This window comes from Nyctereutes procyonoides, unplaced genomic scaffold, assembly GCF_905146905.1.
Source record: "Nyctereutes procyonoides isolate TBG_1078 unplaced genomic scaffold, NYPRO_anot_genome, whole genome shotgun sequence".
Lineage (NCBI taxonomy): Eukaryota > Metazoa > Chordata > Mammalia > Carnivora > Canidae > Nyctereutes > Nyctereutes procyonoides.
Genome location: NW_026575147.1, coordinates 15,402,004 through 15,419,980, shown reverse-complemented (window position 1 = coordinate 15,419,980; position 17,977 = coordinate 15,402,004). Strand labels below are relative to the sequence as shown.

At 36.9% G+C, this 17,977-nt stretch overlaps 1 protein-coding gene and 2 non-coding genes across 3 annotated transcripts in view; all 3 read left to right on the top strand.

Annotated features, from left to right (window-relative positions):
- SPAG17 (sperm associated antigen 17) overlaps positions 1 to 17,977 on the top strand; it is a 199,027-nt gene that overhangs the window by 148,456 nt on the left and 32,594 nt on the right. The window contains exons 29-31 of the mRNA XM_055312171.1: positions 2,010 to 2,227; positions 6,783 to 6,927; positions 8,490 to 8,644. Coding sequence (XP_055168146.1) covers positions 2,010 to 2,227; positions 6,783 to 6,927; positions 8,490 to 8,644 — 518 coding nt within the window. The remainder of the gene's footprint in view (positions 1 to 2,009; positions 2,228 to 6,782; positions 6,928 to 8,489; positions 8,645 to 17,977) is intronic.
- LOC129501578 (small nucleolar RNA U2-19) lies at positions 13,096 to 13,174 on the top strand. Its single transcript, XR_008662767.1, has one exon. It is a non-coding gene; the product is annotated as a small nucleolar RNA U2-19 (small nucleolar RNA).
- LOC129501577 (small nucleolar RNA U2-30) lies at positions 13,349 to 13,418 on the top strand. Its single transcript, XR_008662766.1, has one exon. It is a non-coding gene; the product is annotated as a small nucleolar RNA U2-30 (small nucleolar RNA).

Below are 17,977 nucleotides of genomic sequence, written 5' to 3'. Positions count from 1 at the left end.
TTTTGAGCACCCAGCAAACTGTTTTCCAAAGCAGCTGTTTCTTATATGCTACATATGAGTGAGATCATATGATAATTGTCTTTCCTGAATTTTTGTGTTTTAATCAGAATTTCTAATCTGTTTATTGTATAACAGATACTTTCTGAAAATGTCTTATGTTGTCCCCATCCTTGGATGATAATCTCACTGAATACAGAATTCTGGGTTAATAGGTGTTTTCTCTCCAACATAGTGACAAAAATTCTCTATACTCTCCTTACTTCCAGTGTTGCTGTTGAAAAGTTGGCTTTCAGTCTAATTGTTGCTGTGAAGATAATCTGCCTTGAAAATCTTTTCTTTTTTTATTATAATTTCAATACAATTTAGCTAGGTGTAGATTTCTTTTTATTTATCCAAGTGAGAATAAATTGGGATTCTTGAATCATTCATTAGTATCTTTCATTAGTATCTTTCAATAATTACCTCTTAAAATGTTTCTGTTCCATTTTTTCTCCTCCTCTTATAGATTTGCTATTAAGCATATATTAGAAACATTGGCCTCTCTTTTTATTATTTTTCATTATTATCTCTATGAATTTGCCACTCTGAGAGTCATTCTAAATAATTTCTATAGGTCTATCAGTTCTCTTTTAATGCTCTGGAAATATAAATATGTCAAAATTAAATCTTAGGGCAAAGATAAGGCTTAGCTTCATGCATCTATCTTATTGGGCTCTTCCCATTAATTAAGTCTGCATCCTTGGCCCAAGATACATGCTCTGATGCACATTCCATACTCTGAATCTGAGGAATCTTAGAGTTAACAGTCCTTCACTCTCTTTGTAATTGGCTTCTGGGTCTGAGTTTACCTCATTATTGAGCTTTGATAACACTAGCAAATCTCATCATTATTTATAAAAATGGAGCAAATCTATTCTGATAGAGGGATTGAGATACTATTCACAGAGTTCCATGAGGGCTTTTCCAGTTCTAGATTCCTTTCCAAATAGATGGTGATGGGGAAGGATTGGGAGGAGGGATGCATCAGATGATTATCAATATAGAAGCTGAACTGTACAAATCCTCTCCCCTAATGAGAAACTAAAGATATATGCCTTATTGGTAAAGTTCTCCAGATCCAGGGCTGAAGAAAGATAACTCCTAGTTATGACTAACCAAATGACAAAATTAGGGGAATGAAGAGTTAGAAATACTGTAAAATGCTAGAGTTCAGTAACTTAAAAGAAGGAATCTGAGGTAGAGAGCCAAAGTAGGCTTTAAAAACTAGTGTAGAGGGGATCCCTGGGTGGCGCAGCGGTTTGGCGCCTGCCTTTGGCCCAGGGCCCGATCCTGGAGACCTGGGATCGAATCCCACGTCAGGCTCCCGGTGCATGGAGCCTGCTTCTCCCTCTGCCTGTGTCTCTGCCTCTCTCTCTCTCTCTCCGTGACTATCATAAAAAAAAAAAAAAAAAAAAAAAAAAAAAACTAGTGTAGAGAGCCTCAAATCTGAAATCCAGGAAGGTATAAGCAAGATTCCAAAGTATACAGAAATTGACCAGAATAAGTATTGTAGATATTGTGCCATATGGACTGAGCTGTGTATGCACGTGTCTGTATGGGGAGACATGGTGAGAATCCAGCCAAGGTTCAAGGGCAAAGATTAAGGTATCCATAACCTGATATCTTTTCCCACTTGAGAAATAATATAATTGATGAATACCACCTAGAATTTCTATGCCACAGTGTCTGAGGTAGCTTATGATGTATTAAAACTTCATGAATATGGGGATGACTGGGTGGCTCAGTGATTGAGCGTCTGCCTTCGGCTCAGGGCATGATCCTGGAGACCTGGGATCATGTCCCATGTCGGGCTTCCTGCAGCGAGCCTGCTTCTCCCTGTGCCTGTGTCTCTGCATCTCTCTCTCTGTGACTCTCATGAATAAATAAAATCTTAAAAAAAAACTTCATGAATAATTTATCTAATTTATATTATAGTTATGCTGTGTTTGATTTTACTTGAACTTCTGCAGGAAAAAGTCACAAAAATCAGTCATCAATGGCGCATAAGAATGAAAGCCATGATCCTCCCCCAGAGACAATTCAAACAGTAACTCCAGTGGAGGTTCATGTAGGCACCTGGTTTACAACCACACCAGAAGGAAAACGGATTGGCACCAAAGGAGTAGAAAGAATAACAGACATGACCCCATTATTATCCTTTAAGACCACAGATCCTGTCAATGGAACGGTATGGCAAAATATTGTATATTGCAAAATTTTATAAATCATTAGAGTTCTGAAACAACACATAGAAGAGTGCCTGAAATAATTAATTTTCTGTAACTATTTAGTAAATAGTGGGTAGATGGATGAACAGATGGATCCATCTTCCCAAACACAAAAACACTTTGTGGTTTATTTGACTAGCATAATGTACCATGAAATCTAATTTTTGAAATGAGAAACAGATTGTGAATATCTATACCACATTTAAGATATATAATATTAATTGTGTCATGTATTTTTTTATGTTGAATGTATTTGTGTGTATGTCTTATCTTCTAGGAGGTGAGGGGCTACACTTTATTTCTACTTCTCTGTGTGCAGCTGAAATGAGTGGTAGAAATTTGCTCATAATCCGTGACTTCAAAGAATGTATGGTATATTTAAGGAGGTGCTCACATTAAATAATTCAATAATTTCTCAACATTACAGAGCAAGAATACAAAAGACTTTATTTGTAGCCTAAGAATAAGTGACAAATGAGTGGTATAGAAAATAATGGTTAGGGGGCCACCTGGGTGGCACAGTGAGTTAAGCATCTAACTTTTGGTTTCAGCTCAGGTCATGATCTCAGGGTTATGAGATTGAGCCCCAACATTGGGCTCTGTGCTGGAAAGTAGTCTGCTTGAGATTCTCTCTTTTTCCCTCTCCCTTTGCCCCTCCCCCTATTCTTTCTCTCTTTTTTCTCTAAGATAGATAGATAGATAGATGATAGATGATATAGATAGATAGATAGATAGATAGATAGATAGATAGATAATAGATAGATGATTGATAGATAAAAACCTCTTTTTAAAAAAGAAAAGAATAGTTTGGCTTATGATGTGGAATCAAAACTCTTGGGATGAACAATAGCACCTTTTAATGTACCAGGCTTTCTGTTAGGGGTTTTGTGTTTTGTGTACATTATCTCATTCAGGTTCTGCACCAATGAATGTTATATTACACGGATGAGGAAATTGGGCCTTAGGAAGTTAGGTAATGTGGGCAAGAGTGTACATCCAGGAAGTGCTGGATCCTCATTAGAAGCTATTGTAGGTGACTGAAAACTGAGCTCTTTCCATCCTCAGTTATTCCTCTAACATCTCACATGGAGCTTTGTGGCACCCTCTGAATGTAAACAACAGGACAGATTGGTGCCTTATATCATGTTTCAGGACTTCCCACTCTTGTTTATAGCCATGTGCTGCTGGTCAAAAGCAAAGTTACTTCATGGTATTGAGATGAATTATATTACCTAACCAAATGTATTTTCCTTTCTTCTTTGGTGTACTTCTGAAATAATTTTGGAATGTCTTACCTTGTTTGCTAGTTGCATCTTTTGTGAGATTCGAAGTACATATCATCTCAGGAAGGTTTTCTGGTCACTTCAAATAACTGCCTTTCATTCAGCCTCTGATGTAGATTATTTGGCTTAATATTCAAATGTGATTAATATTTCTTAATAACACTCAATTTTCCTTATTATTACTTATCGCCATTATGGAAGCATGAACCAACATCCAAGAACTTGGATTCAAGCATTCATTGATTATCAGACACCTAACAGAATAATTAAAACAACAGCAATAACAGTATTTACTGAGCACTCATTTTTTTGCCAAGCCCTGTTCTCATTTTATTCTCACAACAGACTAATGTTGGTTCCATTTTGCAGATGAAGCAAAAACAGAAAGGTTAAATAGTTTTCCCAAAGCACACAGCCAAGTAGGACAGTCAGAATGTGGATCCCAAGGTGGCATTCCAGATCCTGTGTGCTTACCCAATAGGGAAATAAGGGCCAAGAAAACCCATGGTCATATGAAAGAAAATTGAAAATGGACTTTTTAAAAACACCTGATGTGAAATATCACTAAATAAGAGGCATGGGTAATGCTCTTTTGGTGACACAGATCTGGTTTGAACCCCAGCCACAGTCCATACTGGCTGAATGACTTTCAACAAGCTTCTAATCTGGTTTTCCTTATTTACAAAATGGAGATAATGGTCCTTACCTGAAATAGTTAAGAAGATTAGTGCCAGACCCAACACTATCAGATGTTCAGTAACATTCTTACTACTGTGTTCTTATCCCACCGAGAATAATAATCTTCCCACCATATAGTGATCAGAAAGTATCAGTGTTATGTGGTATTATGAAATGTTTGAATAATTCTAAATAATAATATGTAAATGTCTCTACTGGATAAAGAATTAGTATTAATCCTTGCTAACTTGATGACTAAGTGTTAATCACTTTACCAACATTATCTCACTTAATCCACATAACATCCCTGAAGAAGATACTAGTGCTGCCTTCATTTTACAGATGAGACTAGAGCACAGAGAAGTTAAGCCACTTGCCTAAGTCATGGAGCCATCCTTGAAGATAAGATTTTAACTCAGGTGCCTTTACTCCAAGGTTCATGCTCTCAACAGCTATATTCTTTAGCAGAACTTCTCATTATACACATTGGCTGAGAGTTCCAATGATAAGAACCTAAAATGATGATGAACATCATGCATTTTTCTCTCTCATAGATAGTGATTTATGCCTACTATAAAGAGATAAAAAGGCAATTATCACCTGCTTCTATCAGCTCTAGATATTGAGTCAAAACACAGTTAACTGACCTTTTGTCACATCCATCTGGACTCTCAGTGAAATATTGTGTTCCTTACGATTAGGATGTACCAAGTTAGAAAATATTCAATAATTGAAATATGTATTACATACTTTGCAATACTGTTATTGCCAGTTGGACACCATCTGTGCAAGAAGGGGAAGGAAGCATAAACAGGCAGAGGGAGAAGCTGTGCTTTGGCACAGACCCGACAAAGCCTCAGCCAACTGGCAGCAGCTCCGGAGCCAGGATCCCCTGCCCTAGTGTCCCAAGTCTGGTAGCAGGAACCAGACTGGTATACCCCTGCCTTATTCAGTCACTGGATGCAGCTACCCTGAAACTCTGTGAATCAGGCAAAGCATCTCTCTGCAACTGGGGCAGACATGGAAATATCTGAGAGCCGCAGGCTGTTTGTGATGGTCCCTCACCCCCCAGCTGAGGGACAAGTCCTCTCTTAATGAGAGATACAGGCTGTGCATCTCCATATCTGCCACACACACACACACACACACACACACACACAACTAGGGGTTTTAGATCTTCACTGATCAACCATTTGGCTACTGTATAGAAGGGCCTGATTGTTCATTCGAATTGAAGTATTTGCAAGACCAAGTAAATTTCCTTTGTGACTCTTGCTGTCTCCTACTTTGGCTCTCCTTGGGATAAAGGCTGAAATCTTTAATCATAGTTTAAAGCCCTCTCTTTTGGTCCCTCCCATTCTAGCCTTATTTCCTACCTTTCTCCTCACTGCTTCCTGGGGTCCTTTGTGTCCTCAATGCTGCTCCCCTGTACCAACACACCAAATCCAAGACACACCAAATCCAAGTTCTGGCATTGCTTCCTCAGAGAGGAAGCCAGACCACATCAGGACCTTCACTGCAGACGCTGACTGGGTGATCCTTCAAAGGGCTCCTTCAGTGACTTTCTTAATGACTGTCTTCTCTCTGGTCTATAACTCCTGGAGGATAGGGACTTCAACTTTAGTCTCATCCATTATTGTATCCCCAGGACCTGTCACAGTTCACAGTGCATGGTTGGCACTCCACGTTGGAGTAGACCTGGGACATACTGGGCTGACCAAGTAACCACCCATCAGCGTCCTGCCTTGGATGATTAACAGCTATTTTCTTTCTCATACCTTCTATCCATCTTCCGCAGTAAGACTCTTCACTGGAATAGAAGAGAGTACAGTTTAAAATGGACAATCAAAATAACAGAACATCTAGGCTTTAATCTGCACCTGCATTTGCTCTGCTTTAGGGAAGGAGACAAGGCAGCAAAAGCAGCATGATCAGTGTGGCACCCTCATCCTATGCAGAGGCCCAATAACGACCCACAGGCACAGCCTCCTTTACCCCTCAAGCCCACATGAGGCCTGTGAGTGTATAGATCGGCTTGACACAGAGAAGCCATGGCCTCTGTTTCCCACCAAGGTTCATGTTCTATTCTGATGACATTAGACCGAGACTGGCATAGCATGCAAGGCAGCTTCAGCAGGCTGTGCTCACTTGAATCCTATAATTTTCAAGGAGGCAGGACTTGGGGTCATTTTCCATGACAGACCTGGGTCAGGCCAGGCATGATGTTAACTTGTTTCTTACAAATATACAACAATGGAAGGAGCATCAATTTTCAAGTCAAACGGCCGTAGTCTAACACCAACCCTGGCACTTGGGGAGTGATTTTGAGCAAATTTCTTAACTTCTCCAAGCCTAAATTCTCTCATCTACAAAATGAGGATAGCAATGCCTGCCTTCCAGGACTTTTGTAAAGCTTTGACCAAGTAGAGGAGATAAGACTTTAGCTTAAAAATAGATAACTAAGATTTTGATGGTATTCAATGAGGTATAAAAATAAACACACCTGGGATTAGTCACCTGATCAAATGATCATGCTCTGCCTTTGTATGTTTAGGTTATGACAACTCGAGAAGACAAAGTAGTCATTGTAGAAAAGAAAGATGGCACTCGGATAGTGGATCATGCTGATGGTACCAGAATCACAACCTTTTATCAAGTTTATGAAGATCGTATTACTCCTCCAGATGATCACCAAAAAAGTAAGTTTTATTTTTCAAGCATGTGACAATATTTGTGTATTTAGTATGAGTAGAAACCCTACTGCTGTTTTTTAACACATACATATATGAAAAATAATGTTTTGAATAACTCTGTCAACCAAAGAATACACATGTAGTCCAGAGCAGGACCTCTGAGGCCCTTTTGTTATGTTCTTTATCCTCAACGGATGTGGGAGTTGTGAAAGCTCTAGTTGGCTGATGAATATTGTACCTTTTCCCATTTTCACTGCTAAAATCTCTGGTCTGGATTGGTGGTGACTAAAAGTTAATAATCGTGACTCCATTGCCTGAGACATTAGCTCTCAGACCTGTTTCTGTTGGTCCCTATGGAATCTGATTTGCATATAGGTGACCTCAGTTAGGTCTTCCTTCATTTCTGAACATGCATCTCATCATGAGAAGATGGCATGAGAGAAGAACGAGCTGCAGATGGTAATTGACAAGAACCTGGGCAGAGATAATAAAAGCATAACACCTTTCCTAACCTAAACTTAAACAAGATTTTTAAAGACAGATTACTCCCTAACTCTTTTTTCTTTAATTCCAGAGTTTCTTTATTGCAGTATGCTTCATTGCCAAATTAAGTGCAATAAAATTGGCAAGCGAGTTGGAAAAGAACCACCTTCATGCCCCACTGATTAGAGTGAGAATTTAAAAAGCCACTGGAGAGGGCAATTTTAAAATGTCTATAAGTTTAAAATGTGCATATTATATGATGCACTACTCCACTTCTGGGTATATGTAGAGAGACACTCTTATAACACTCTTACCTATCTGTACAAGGAAACAGGTTCAGAGTGATACTTGCAACATCAAGTGTAATATCAAAGTGCTGATAAATAGATGTCCATCAGAATAGAAAAATAAAATTCAATATAATATTCTTCCAAAGGAATACTCTATGTAGCTAAAAGGAATGAAGTATACACACATACAAACATATACCCCACACCTGTATATCAAGATAGATGAAGGTCTCAAAGCAATGTTAAGTAGAAAAAAGTAGGTGTAGAGTGATACATACACTAATACATAATGTATGCATATTTAAATGCCATAAAAGATTATACATTACTTTTGATACATATATTTATAGAACAGATAAAAGAGGACTACAAGAGAAGAGAATAAACCCAGAAATGAGAAAAGTGAACTTCAACTTACCTGTAATTGTTCTCTTATATGCATATTAAAAATGTTGAAACAAATATTCCAAAATATTAACAAGCATACATTTTGATTGGTGAGCATATGAATAATTAAATTATATTTCATGCTCTTCTGGGTATCGTCAATTTCTCAAAATAAATATAGTAGGGAGAACAAAACAGCATACTAAATGAGGTAGGAAGAGTTATTCTGCAAGAATTACTCTGCACTGACAGTGAGTAGACGACACATCAGCCCTGTGGAGTGAATTCTCAGTACTTGGTCTTGACTTCTGGTCTAGGCAGCCAGAAGACTGGAGAAAACTCAGCAGGTGGGTGTGTTTCCCAATGTGTGCATTCCATCAGATCTGCTTACCTTGCATTTGCTTGCAGCTGAACATCCTCAAACTGTTACCAGGCAGGTGAAGTGCATGCGGATAGAAAACTCACACTATGCCACTATCATCACCAACTGCGAGGACAGTAGCTGCTGTGCCACCTTTGGGGATGGGACATCTATTATTGCAAAGCCACAGGGAAAATACCAGGTGGGTCTAGAGGAAAATGAGGAACACCAAAGATAAGTGTCCATTCAACTAAGAAAACCTACTCCTTTGGGGTGGTGAACATTCCTGCCATGTACAGCTGTTGTTCCTCTTGTCTCATGTTCTTAGAACACACTTCTCAGTCTCTTTTTACTTAATCACCTTCTTTTTACAACCCATTGCATAAAAACACTGTCCTACTTGTCTTACAATGCTTTGGTATTTTTGGATTAAGATTTTTTTAAAAGAGTTTATTTATTTATTCATTCATGAGGCAGAGAGAGAGAGAGAGAGAGAGAGAGAGAGAGAGAGGCAGAGACACAGGCAGAGGGAGAAGCAGGCTCCATGCAGGGAGCCTGATGTGGGACTCAATCCTGGGACTCCAGGATCACACCCTGGGCCAAAGGCAGGCGCTAAACCACTGAGCTACCCAGGGATCCCCATGGATTAAGATTTTAAACTAGAATGTATTTGTTGGGGATCTTTTATGTGGTAGGTGGCAGGCACTGTTAGAATCATTCATGTGATCTGTCCTGTGCCTACCACACAAGCTTCACCTCCTGCCATCTCTGTCCTTATTCACACTCTCCTACCCTTCCCATATCCAGTCCATCCCCACTCTACCTAGTGTCCCCAGGATGGGAGGGAGTATATGATCTGTGTGGTCCTAGGAAGGCAGCTTGCAAAGCTTTGTTTTTGAAGGTTCAGGGAGAAGCTCTGTTAGGGACTCCTGTACCTTCCTACATTTCCATATTAATCACAACCACCTAGTGTCAGACTGCAGTCCCTTTAGCTTTGGAAGGATTTGCCTCCATCTTTCCACTTACCGGAGAAGAGACAAGTTCCAGGATAGCATATACAATGTCACATGATACTGAGCACACAAAACCAGAAAATGACGGACAAAGACCTCATTGACAAACATTTATTACTGTGAAAGCTGCTGAAGCCAGTTTGTCCATCCCATCCCTTGAAATAATGTTATCTTACTGCCTCTTCTTCCAGTGTAGATTGTTATGGAGCAAGGCAGGTGCTGAAAGTGAGACATGATTGTGAAATGTAGCAGTTGGCTAAGGGGTGCTATTTTTCTTCTACAATATTTAGAATGTCAATTTTTTTTCAGGAGATTGGCAGCATCCATATTCTAGTACCATGTTTGCTACCAGATGTCATGAGAATCCCCTAAAATTCTGTGATGAGGCCTGTTTTTGCCTTGTTTTTATCATAGTCCCAAACTCTAATGGTTACAATTATGAGGGCAAAGGAATTTTAGAACCAATAACACTTGCCACTGGAGAAAGAGACACAAACAGAAAAGAGATCCAATTTAGAGACATCCAGTGTCTGCCACTATTGTGTAGCCACTGTTCCTTCCAGATTTGCCCAATCTCCCAAAACAAAGCGCAAGAAAGGATTGGAAGGTTGATTGCTCCTGATTGAGAAACACCCAGACCTTAGTTTCCAACTGGAAAGAAAACAACAAAACTCCACAAATAAAATTACCAACAACTATTATAGTTCTATAGTTGTATAGCACGGAAAGATGGCATTCAAAAATACCTATTCCCCATCCCCTATTGGTTGATCATCATTTTCTCACTCACCAGCATGAGGACAATGGGCAGTATGATGAGTAAGGCTGGATTTTATGATATATATATATATATATATATATATATATATACACATACATACATATATGTATATATGTATGTATATATATACATACATATATATGTGTATATATATATATATATCACTAAAAAGATTAACCAAGACATCAAATAGAAGGCAGGTATAATAGTTGTTATCCTCTATGTCTATAATGTGTCACAAGTAGGTTGAAACCATCCACCTAGCTAGAGGGTTTCAGGAAGATAAAATGACAAATAATGGGTCTATTATTTCCCATGGAAAACCTTCCTGTGTCCCTCATTCTAGGAGTCTAGTTTCCTTAGATCAGGAAACCTATCGTCTTTCTGAGGAAAAAAAATGTGTGTGTGTGTGTGTGTGTGTGTGTGTGTGTGTTAGAACAAGCTTCTGAAAGAGTAGTCAGACTCTTCTATGCCAGTATGATCCAGCCTAAATGGTTCCTTTGGGGAAGATACAGAAATGTAATATGGATTTATAAGAATACTTTGGTAAAAGGACTTTAAGAGTCCTTGTCTTTGTTAGCAGTACATAAACAAACACCTTATAATGGAATGTGGTTATATCCTCTACTCAGTAGGTGAAATCAGTTAGAAGAGGCAAATTTTATAGTAAACTTTGAGCAGCGTATGTAAAATATGAGAATGTAAAATCATGGAAATTCTATTTGCTTACTAGCTATCAGGTTAATCAAGAACAATCTCTAGCAGAAAATGTGGTTCATCACTATATTTGACATGTTGAGTCTCTAGGCTTCAGCATAGATGTTTCTCCAGGTTCACTTCCTAGAAAGAAAGGCACATCTTGTTTATCAGGTTTACTTTTGGCATTTCTACATTGGCATTTCTACTTCACTTGTTTTATGGTATGGCAGTGGATATTACAGGACATCTTTTTCTGTCCAGAGAAGCTTTCAGTAAGTTATAGTTAATCTGACAGTTTGGGTCCATTTTGATGAGGACTTTTGGAGGCCAGGAAAGTCACAAATTTAATCATCCACCAGAACCTACTCTAAAATGTGTCTGAAACCACAGAAAAGTCTCAGAATTAGACAAGCTCCAATGCGGTTCTCTGGGCCTGCGCAATGGTGCATAGTCAGTATGAGACCCTTCCAGAAAAATGGTGTAAAGGCCTCCAAAAATACACTAGTCCATAAAGACAACTAGAAAACTGAAAATATTGTCAAAATCAACTTTTTCAGAACTCTGGAAATCAACCAAAGGATTTCAACAATCAGAAAAAAAAAAGAAAAAGGAAAAGACTCAATCTCAGGATGTACAGCAAGATTCACAGTGATTTCACTTGCCATATCTCCCTCCCCTCCCCAACTTCATGGTAGCCTTGAGAATCAACATCTTCACATTCATGATAGCAATGAAAACCAGCATCCAGCAAACAATGAAAGAGGAAGGATAGATTTAGAGCTCTTCAAAAGTTTTATCACAAAATATTGTCATGGTTGACCTATTTGGCAGTTCCCTGGAAACCCCATTGGCAGGGTTATCTTTATTTTATCTGACTCTGAGCTCACTCACTACAGACTTTTCCCCAAACAGAGGTGATTATTTAACATTACAGCTGCCTGAGGTGGCAATAACAAACAAGAGGGTGAACAAAAAATTAAAAGGAACAGCTGGGGAACAGAAACCTGTGTAAGGCTATGAAAAGCTCTGACATATTCCTTGGAATCATCCTCTATTGAGGGCTCTGTTTGCATAGTGGGGTATTTTTTTCAGTGATCTAGCTGGAAGTTTATAACTCTACTTAGCCTTCACTCCCTGCTTATGCAGATTCTTTTGATCAGCAAGAGTGAAAAATTAGGACTTTCAGAGTTCTTTTCTGGTCATGCATACAGTCCTGCACATGAATTTGGCTTTCTAGATTCCAAGGAATATGTGCTTATAATGTATAAAGATGTAATTTTTATAATAATAACACAGTCAGAGGGAAGAAATGGAGCCAAATAGGAGCAAAGATTTTGTATAATATTGAAATTAAGTTATTAATTCAATCTAGATGGTTATAAGACATTTTTTGTGATCTTTAGGCAACTCTAATAACTGAAAAAATATATAGTAAAAGAAACAAGGGAGAGAGCACACAAGAGCCTTTCTCCCTGTTAAGCAAATCATGCCCGTGTGAATGTATGATCTGTGGAGAAAACCCTATGGTTTTACCTGTTAATGCTGTCTGTCTTGTTGGAGAATAAATTTTGGATTTTTTTTCTGCCCTCCCCCCCAAAAAAAAGAAGAAACAAGGGAACTAAAATGGCACACTAAAAATGTCTATTTAAAACAAAAGAAGACAGTAATGAATTAAAAGAGGAGGAAAAGAAGCATAAACCATATAGAGAACAAATAAAAAATTGGAAGATGTAAAACTGACCTTAGTAATTACATTAAATATAAATGGACTAAACAATCCAATAGAAAGCAGATATTGGAAGAATGGATTAAAAAACATGATCCACATATATGCTGTTGACAAGAGATACACTTATATGGTCAAAGACACAAATAGGTTGAAGGGAAAAGGATGAAAATAGATAGACCTGCAATAAGGAATTGAAAAAGAACTGGAGTAGCTATACTAATTCAGACAAAATAGATTTTACACCAAAATATTACCAGAGACAAAGAAGTTATGTTATAATGATAAAAGGATTACTCCATCAAGAAAACATAACAATTATAAGCATATTAAGCACCTAACAATATGTCCCAAACACATGAGTATTTCCAGGGTTGTGTATTACACAAATGTCCAGTTTTTTTCTCTGAGATCTGCTCTCTCTAACTGAAGGGGATCAATGATGAAAATGACCAAAAATGAGCATCAGAAGAATCTTCCAATCTACCTGATGCATGATCTCTAGTTCTGAGATGCAAAAGAAATTTAAAACAATAGGGCTTATGTCTGGAGGTGTGTGTGTATGTATGTGTGTGTGTGTGTGTGTGTGTGTGTGTGTATAAAGGTGACCATGTATAACTGAGGCCTTGATGAATGAGATTGGTGAGAGGAGAGGGGAGATGTGTGTATATGAGACTATTGAGTTCTGAGCAATGATAAATAGGTTTTACTACTGACCTTTACAGCTATAAAGGCTTCTACACTTGATCTGAGCTCAGAATTGAAGGGGGATAAAAAGTAGATTTAAATAGTAAAAACTGTCATGGTTAAAAGGAGAAACAGATAATTCAACAATAATATTTGGAGACTTCAGTAGCCCATTTTCAGTAATGGATAGAACAATAAAGAATAAAAGTGAGTAATCAAAGACTTAAACAGCAGCATAACACAACAAGACCTACTAGACATCTATAGAACACTCATCAACAACAAAACACATTATTCTCAAGTACACATGGAACATTTTCCAGGAAAGACTATTTATTATATCACAAAAAAAGTCTCTGTAGATTTAAAAGGATCAAAACCATACAAAATATGTTCTACCACCACCATGGAATTAGATTAAAAATCAGTAAACAGAAAGATGTTTGGGAAATCCACAAATATGTGAAAATTAACACAGAGAAGAAATCACAAGGAAATTGCTTTGAGATGACTGAAAATAAAATCTTTAATATAAAAAAAATTATGGAGCAGTGCAAAAGCAATGCATAAAGGAAAATTTCTAGTTTTATATTGCCTAAATGAGTATATTATAAAATAAGATTTCAAATAAATAATCTAGCTTTCTACCCTAAGAAACTAGTAAACAGAAGGCAAACTAAAACCACTGCAAAAATATAGAAGTGAATAATAGACCATAATAGAAATAAATAAAAGACAGAATAGAAAATAGTCAACAAAACCAGAAGTTGTTTCTTTGAAAAGATCAACAAAATTGACAAACTTTTTTGTTTTAAGATTTTATTTATTTATTTATTTATTTATTCATGAGAGAAACACACACACAGAGAGAGAGAGAGGCAGGCTCCACGCCGGGAGTCTGGCATGTGGGTCTCCAGGATCACGCCCTGGGCGGAAGGTGACGCTAAACCGCTGAGCCACCCAGGGATCCCCAAAATTGACATACTTTTAGCAAGATAGAGACACAGAGAGAGGAAGGGAAGGAAAGGGGGGAGACTCAAATTACTAGAATTAGGAATGAAAGAGCCACATTTTACCAATCTTACAAAAATGAAAATAATTGTAAGGAAATACTATGATTATCAACAGATTAGATACCATAGATGAAATGAATAAATTTCCAGAATGATACAAACTTCCAAATCTGAATCAAGAAAAACCAAAATATCAGAATTGACTTATAAGAAGTAGAGATTGAATTGGTAATTTTAAAATGTAGCACACAGAAAAGCCCAGGCTCAGATGGCTTCACTGGTAAATTCTACCAACATTTGTGGAAGAATTAACATTGAATAATTTTCACAAACTCTTCCAATATATAGAAGAGGAGGGAAAACTTTCCAACCAATTCTATCAGGCCATTATTACCCTGATGCCACAACCAAAGTCATCACAAGAAAACCACAGACCAATATCTCTTATGAAGATAGATAAAAATCCTCAAGAAAATGCTAGCTGTATCCAGCAACATGTAAAAAGGATTATACATGGTCACCAAGTGGGATTTATCCTATGAATTAAAGATTGGTTCAGGATGCAAAAATCAATCAATATAATATACTATATTAATAGAATAATGGAAAGAAACCTAATGGTTATCTGTACAATTTGACAGGAAAGCATTTGACAGAATTCAACACCCTTTCATGATTAAAAAAAAAAACAACTTAATATACTAGTAATAGATGGAACTTCAACCTCATAAAGGGCATCTACAAGAAAACCCAAAAAAACTAAGGAACAAAACAAAAACAAAAAAAGCCTACAGCTCATAAACAGCATTCTTATTGGTAAAAGACCAAAAGCTTTCCCCCTAAGATTGGGCATAGGACATGAATGTTTGCTCTCATCCTTCCAACTCAGCATTGTACTGAAGGGTCTAACCAGGACAAACATACAATAAAATAAATAATATGCAAATAGATGGGAAAGGAAAAAGTAAAACTATCTCTTTTTTGTACAGATGATATAAGTGTATTTAGAAGATCCTAAGGATGCAATGTACCAGGAATACATATACACACACATACCCACACACTATTAGAACTAATTAAAAAGTTCAACAAGATTAAAAGATGTAAAATCAATATAAAAAAGTCAGTTGTATTTTTCTACATTAAGAATGAGCAATCCAAAATTGAAATTAAGAAAACAATCCATTTAAAGTAGCATCAAGGGGATCCCTGGGTGGCGCAGTGGTTTGGCGCCTGCCTTTGGCCCAGGACGCGATCCTGGAGACCCGGGATCGAATCCCACGTCGGGCTCCCGGTGCATGGAGCCTGCTTCTCCCTCTGCCTGTGTCTCTGCCTCTCTCTCTCTCTCTCACTGTGTGCGTATCATAAATAAAGAAAAATTTAAAAAAATATAAAAAAAAATAAAATAAAGTAGCATCAAAAGGAATAAAATATTTCTCTTCAACAAATGGTGTTGGGAAAACTGGACAGCTACATGCAAAAGAATGAAACACAACTACGTTCTTAGACTATATACAAAAATGAACTAAAAATGTATTAAAGACCTAAATGTGAGACCTGAAACCATAAAAATCCTAGAAGAGGGCACAGGTAGTAATTTCTCTGACATTGGCTATAGAAACATTTCTTAAGATATGTTTTCTGGAGCAAGGGAAACAAAAGCAAAAATAAATTGTTGGGATAATATCAAAATTCTTTCTGTACAGTGAAGGAAACAATCAACAAAAAACTAAAGGAAAATCAACTGAATGGGAGAAGATATTTTCAAAAGTATGTCTGATAAAGGATTAGTATCCAAAATATATAAAGAACTTACACAACTCAACACACGCACAAAATAAATAATCCAATTAAAAATGGGCAGAAGACATGAACACTTTTCCAAAGAAGACATACAGATGGCCAATACACACATGAAAAGATTTTCAACATCACTAGTTATTAGGGAAATACAAATCAAAACTACAATGAGTTATCACCTCACACTTGTCAGAATAGCTAAAATCAATAATATGAGAAGTAACAAGTGTTGGCAAGGATGCAGAGGAAAAGGGACACTTTATACTGTTGGTGGAAATTCAAACTGGAATAGACACTGTGGAAAGCAGTATGGAGGTTTCTCAAAAAGTTAAAAATAGAACTAGCTTATGATCCAGAACTGACTTATGATTCAGTAATGGCATTACTGAGTATTTACCCAAAGAATACAACACCCCTGACTTGGAAAGATATATGCATCTCTAAGTTTATTGCAGCATTGTTTACAATAGCCAAATTATGGAAGCAGCTCCAGTGTCCATTGATAAATGAGTGAGTAAAGAAGATATGGTATATTTACAATAGAATATTACTCAGCCATAAAAAAGAATGAAATATTGCCATCTGCAACAACATGGATGGATCTAGAGAGTATAATACTAAGTGAAATAAGTCAGTCAGAGAACAGAAAATACCATATGATTTCACCCATATGTGAAATTTAAGAGACAAATACAGAAAGGGAAAAAAAAAGAGTGACAAACCAAGAAACAGACTCCTAAACATAGAGAACAAACTGATGTTTACTAGAGGAAAGGTGAGTGGGGGATGGGTAATGCAGATTGTAAAAATGAATAAAATACCCAGAAATAAATTTAATAGGTATAAGACTTATGCACTGAAAACTACAAGATATCACTGAAAGAAATTAAAGAAGACCTAATAGGCAATATCACATATTAAGTTTATGGAAGACTTAATATTCTTAAAATGGCAGTATTCCCTACATTCTTTATCATCATCCTGGCTGCCCTTTCTGTGCAAAAATTGATAACCTGATACCGAAAATCTTACGTAAATTCGAAGTACTCCAAATAGCCCAAACAATCTTGAAAAATAACAAACTTAGATGACTCACACTTCCCAATTTCAAAACTTGCTAGAAAGCTACAGTAATTAAGACAGTGTGGTATGAGATAAAAAAGATAGGCATATCGATCAATAGAATAGAACTAAGTGTTCATTTATTATCAACCTGTCGTCAATAAATTTTTTATAAGCATGCCATGCTAATTTAATGAGGGCAAGAATAATCTTTCAACAAATGGTGAATAAAGTTGAATTTGTATCTCAAACTATACACAGAAATAGCTCAAAAGCAGAAGGACTTAATTGTAAAAGCTCTCAAACAATAAACTTCTTAAAAGAAAACATAGTGCCAATCTTCATGTCCTTGAATCTGGCAATGATTTCTTAGATGACACCAAAAGCAAAACTTTGTTGAGATGAGGAAATTTTGTGCTTTAAAAAAACACCACCCAGAAAGTGAATAGACAACCTACAGAATGGAAGATATTATTTGTAAATCATATATATGATAACATTCTAGTATTCAGAACATATAAAGAACTACTACAGCTCAACAATGAAGACTGATAACCCATTTTTTTAAATGAGCAAGTATTTGAATAGACATTTCTCCAAAGTAGTTATATAAATGACAAATAAGTACATGAAAAAATACTCAACATCATTAGCCATTAGGGAATTGCAAATTAAACTATGAGATACCACTTCCCACCCACTAAAATAACTAGAATAAAAAAGACAGAAAATAACAAGTATAGTGATGATGTGG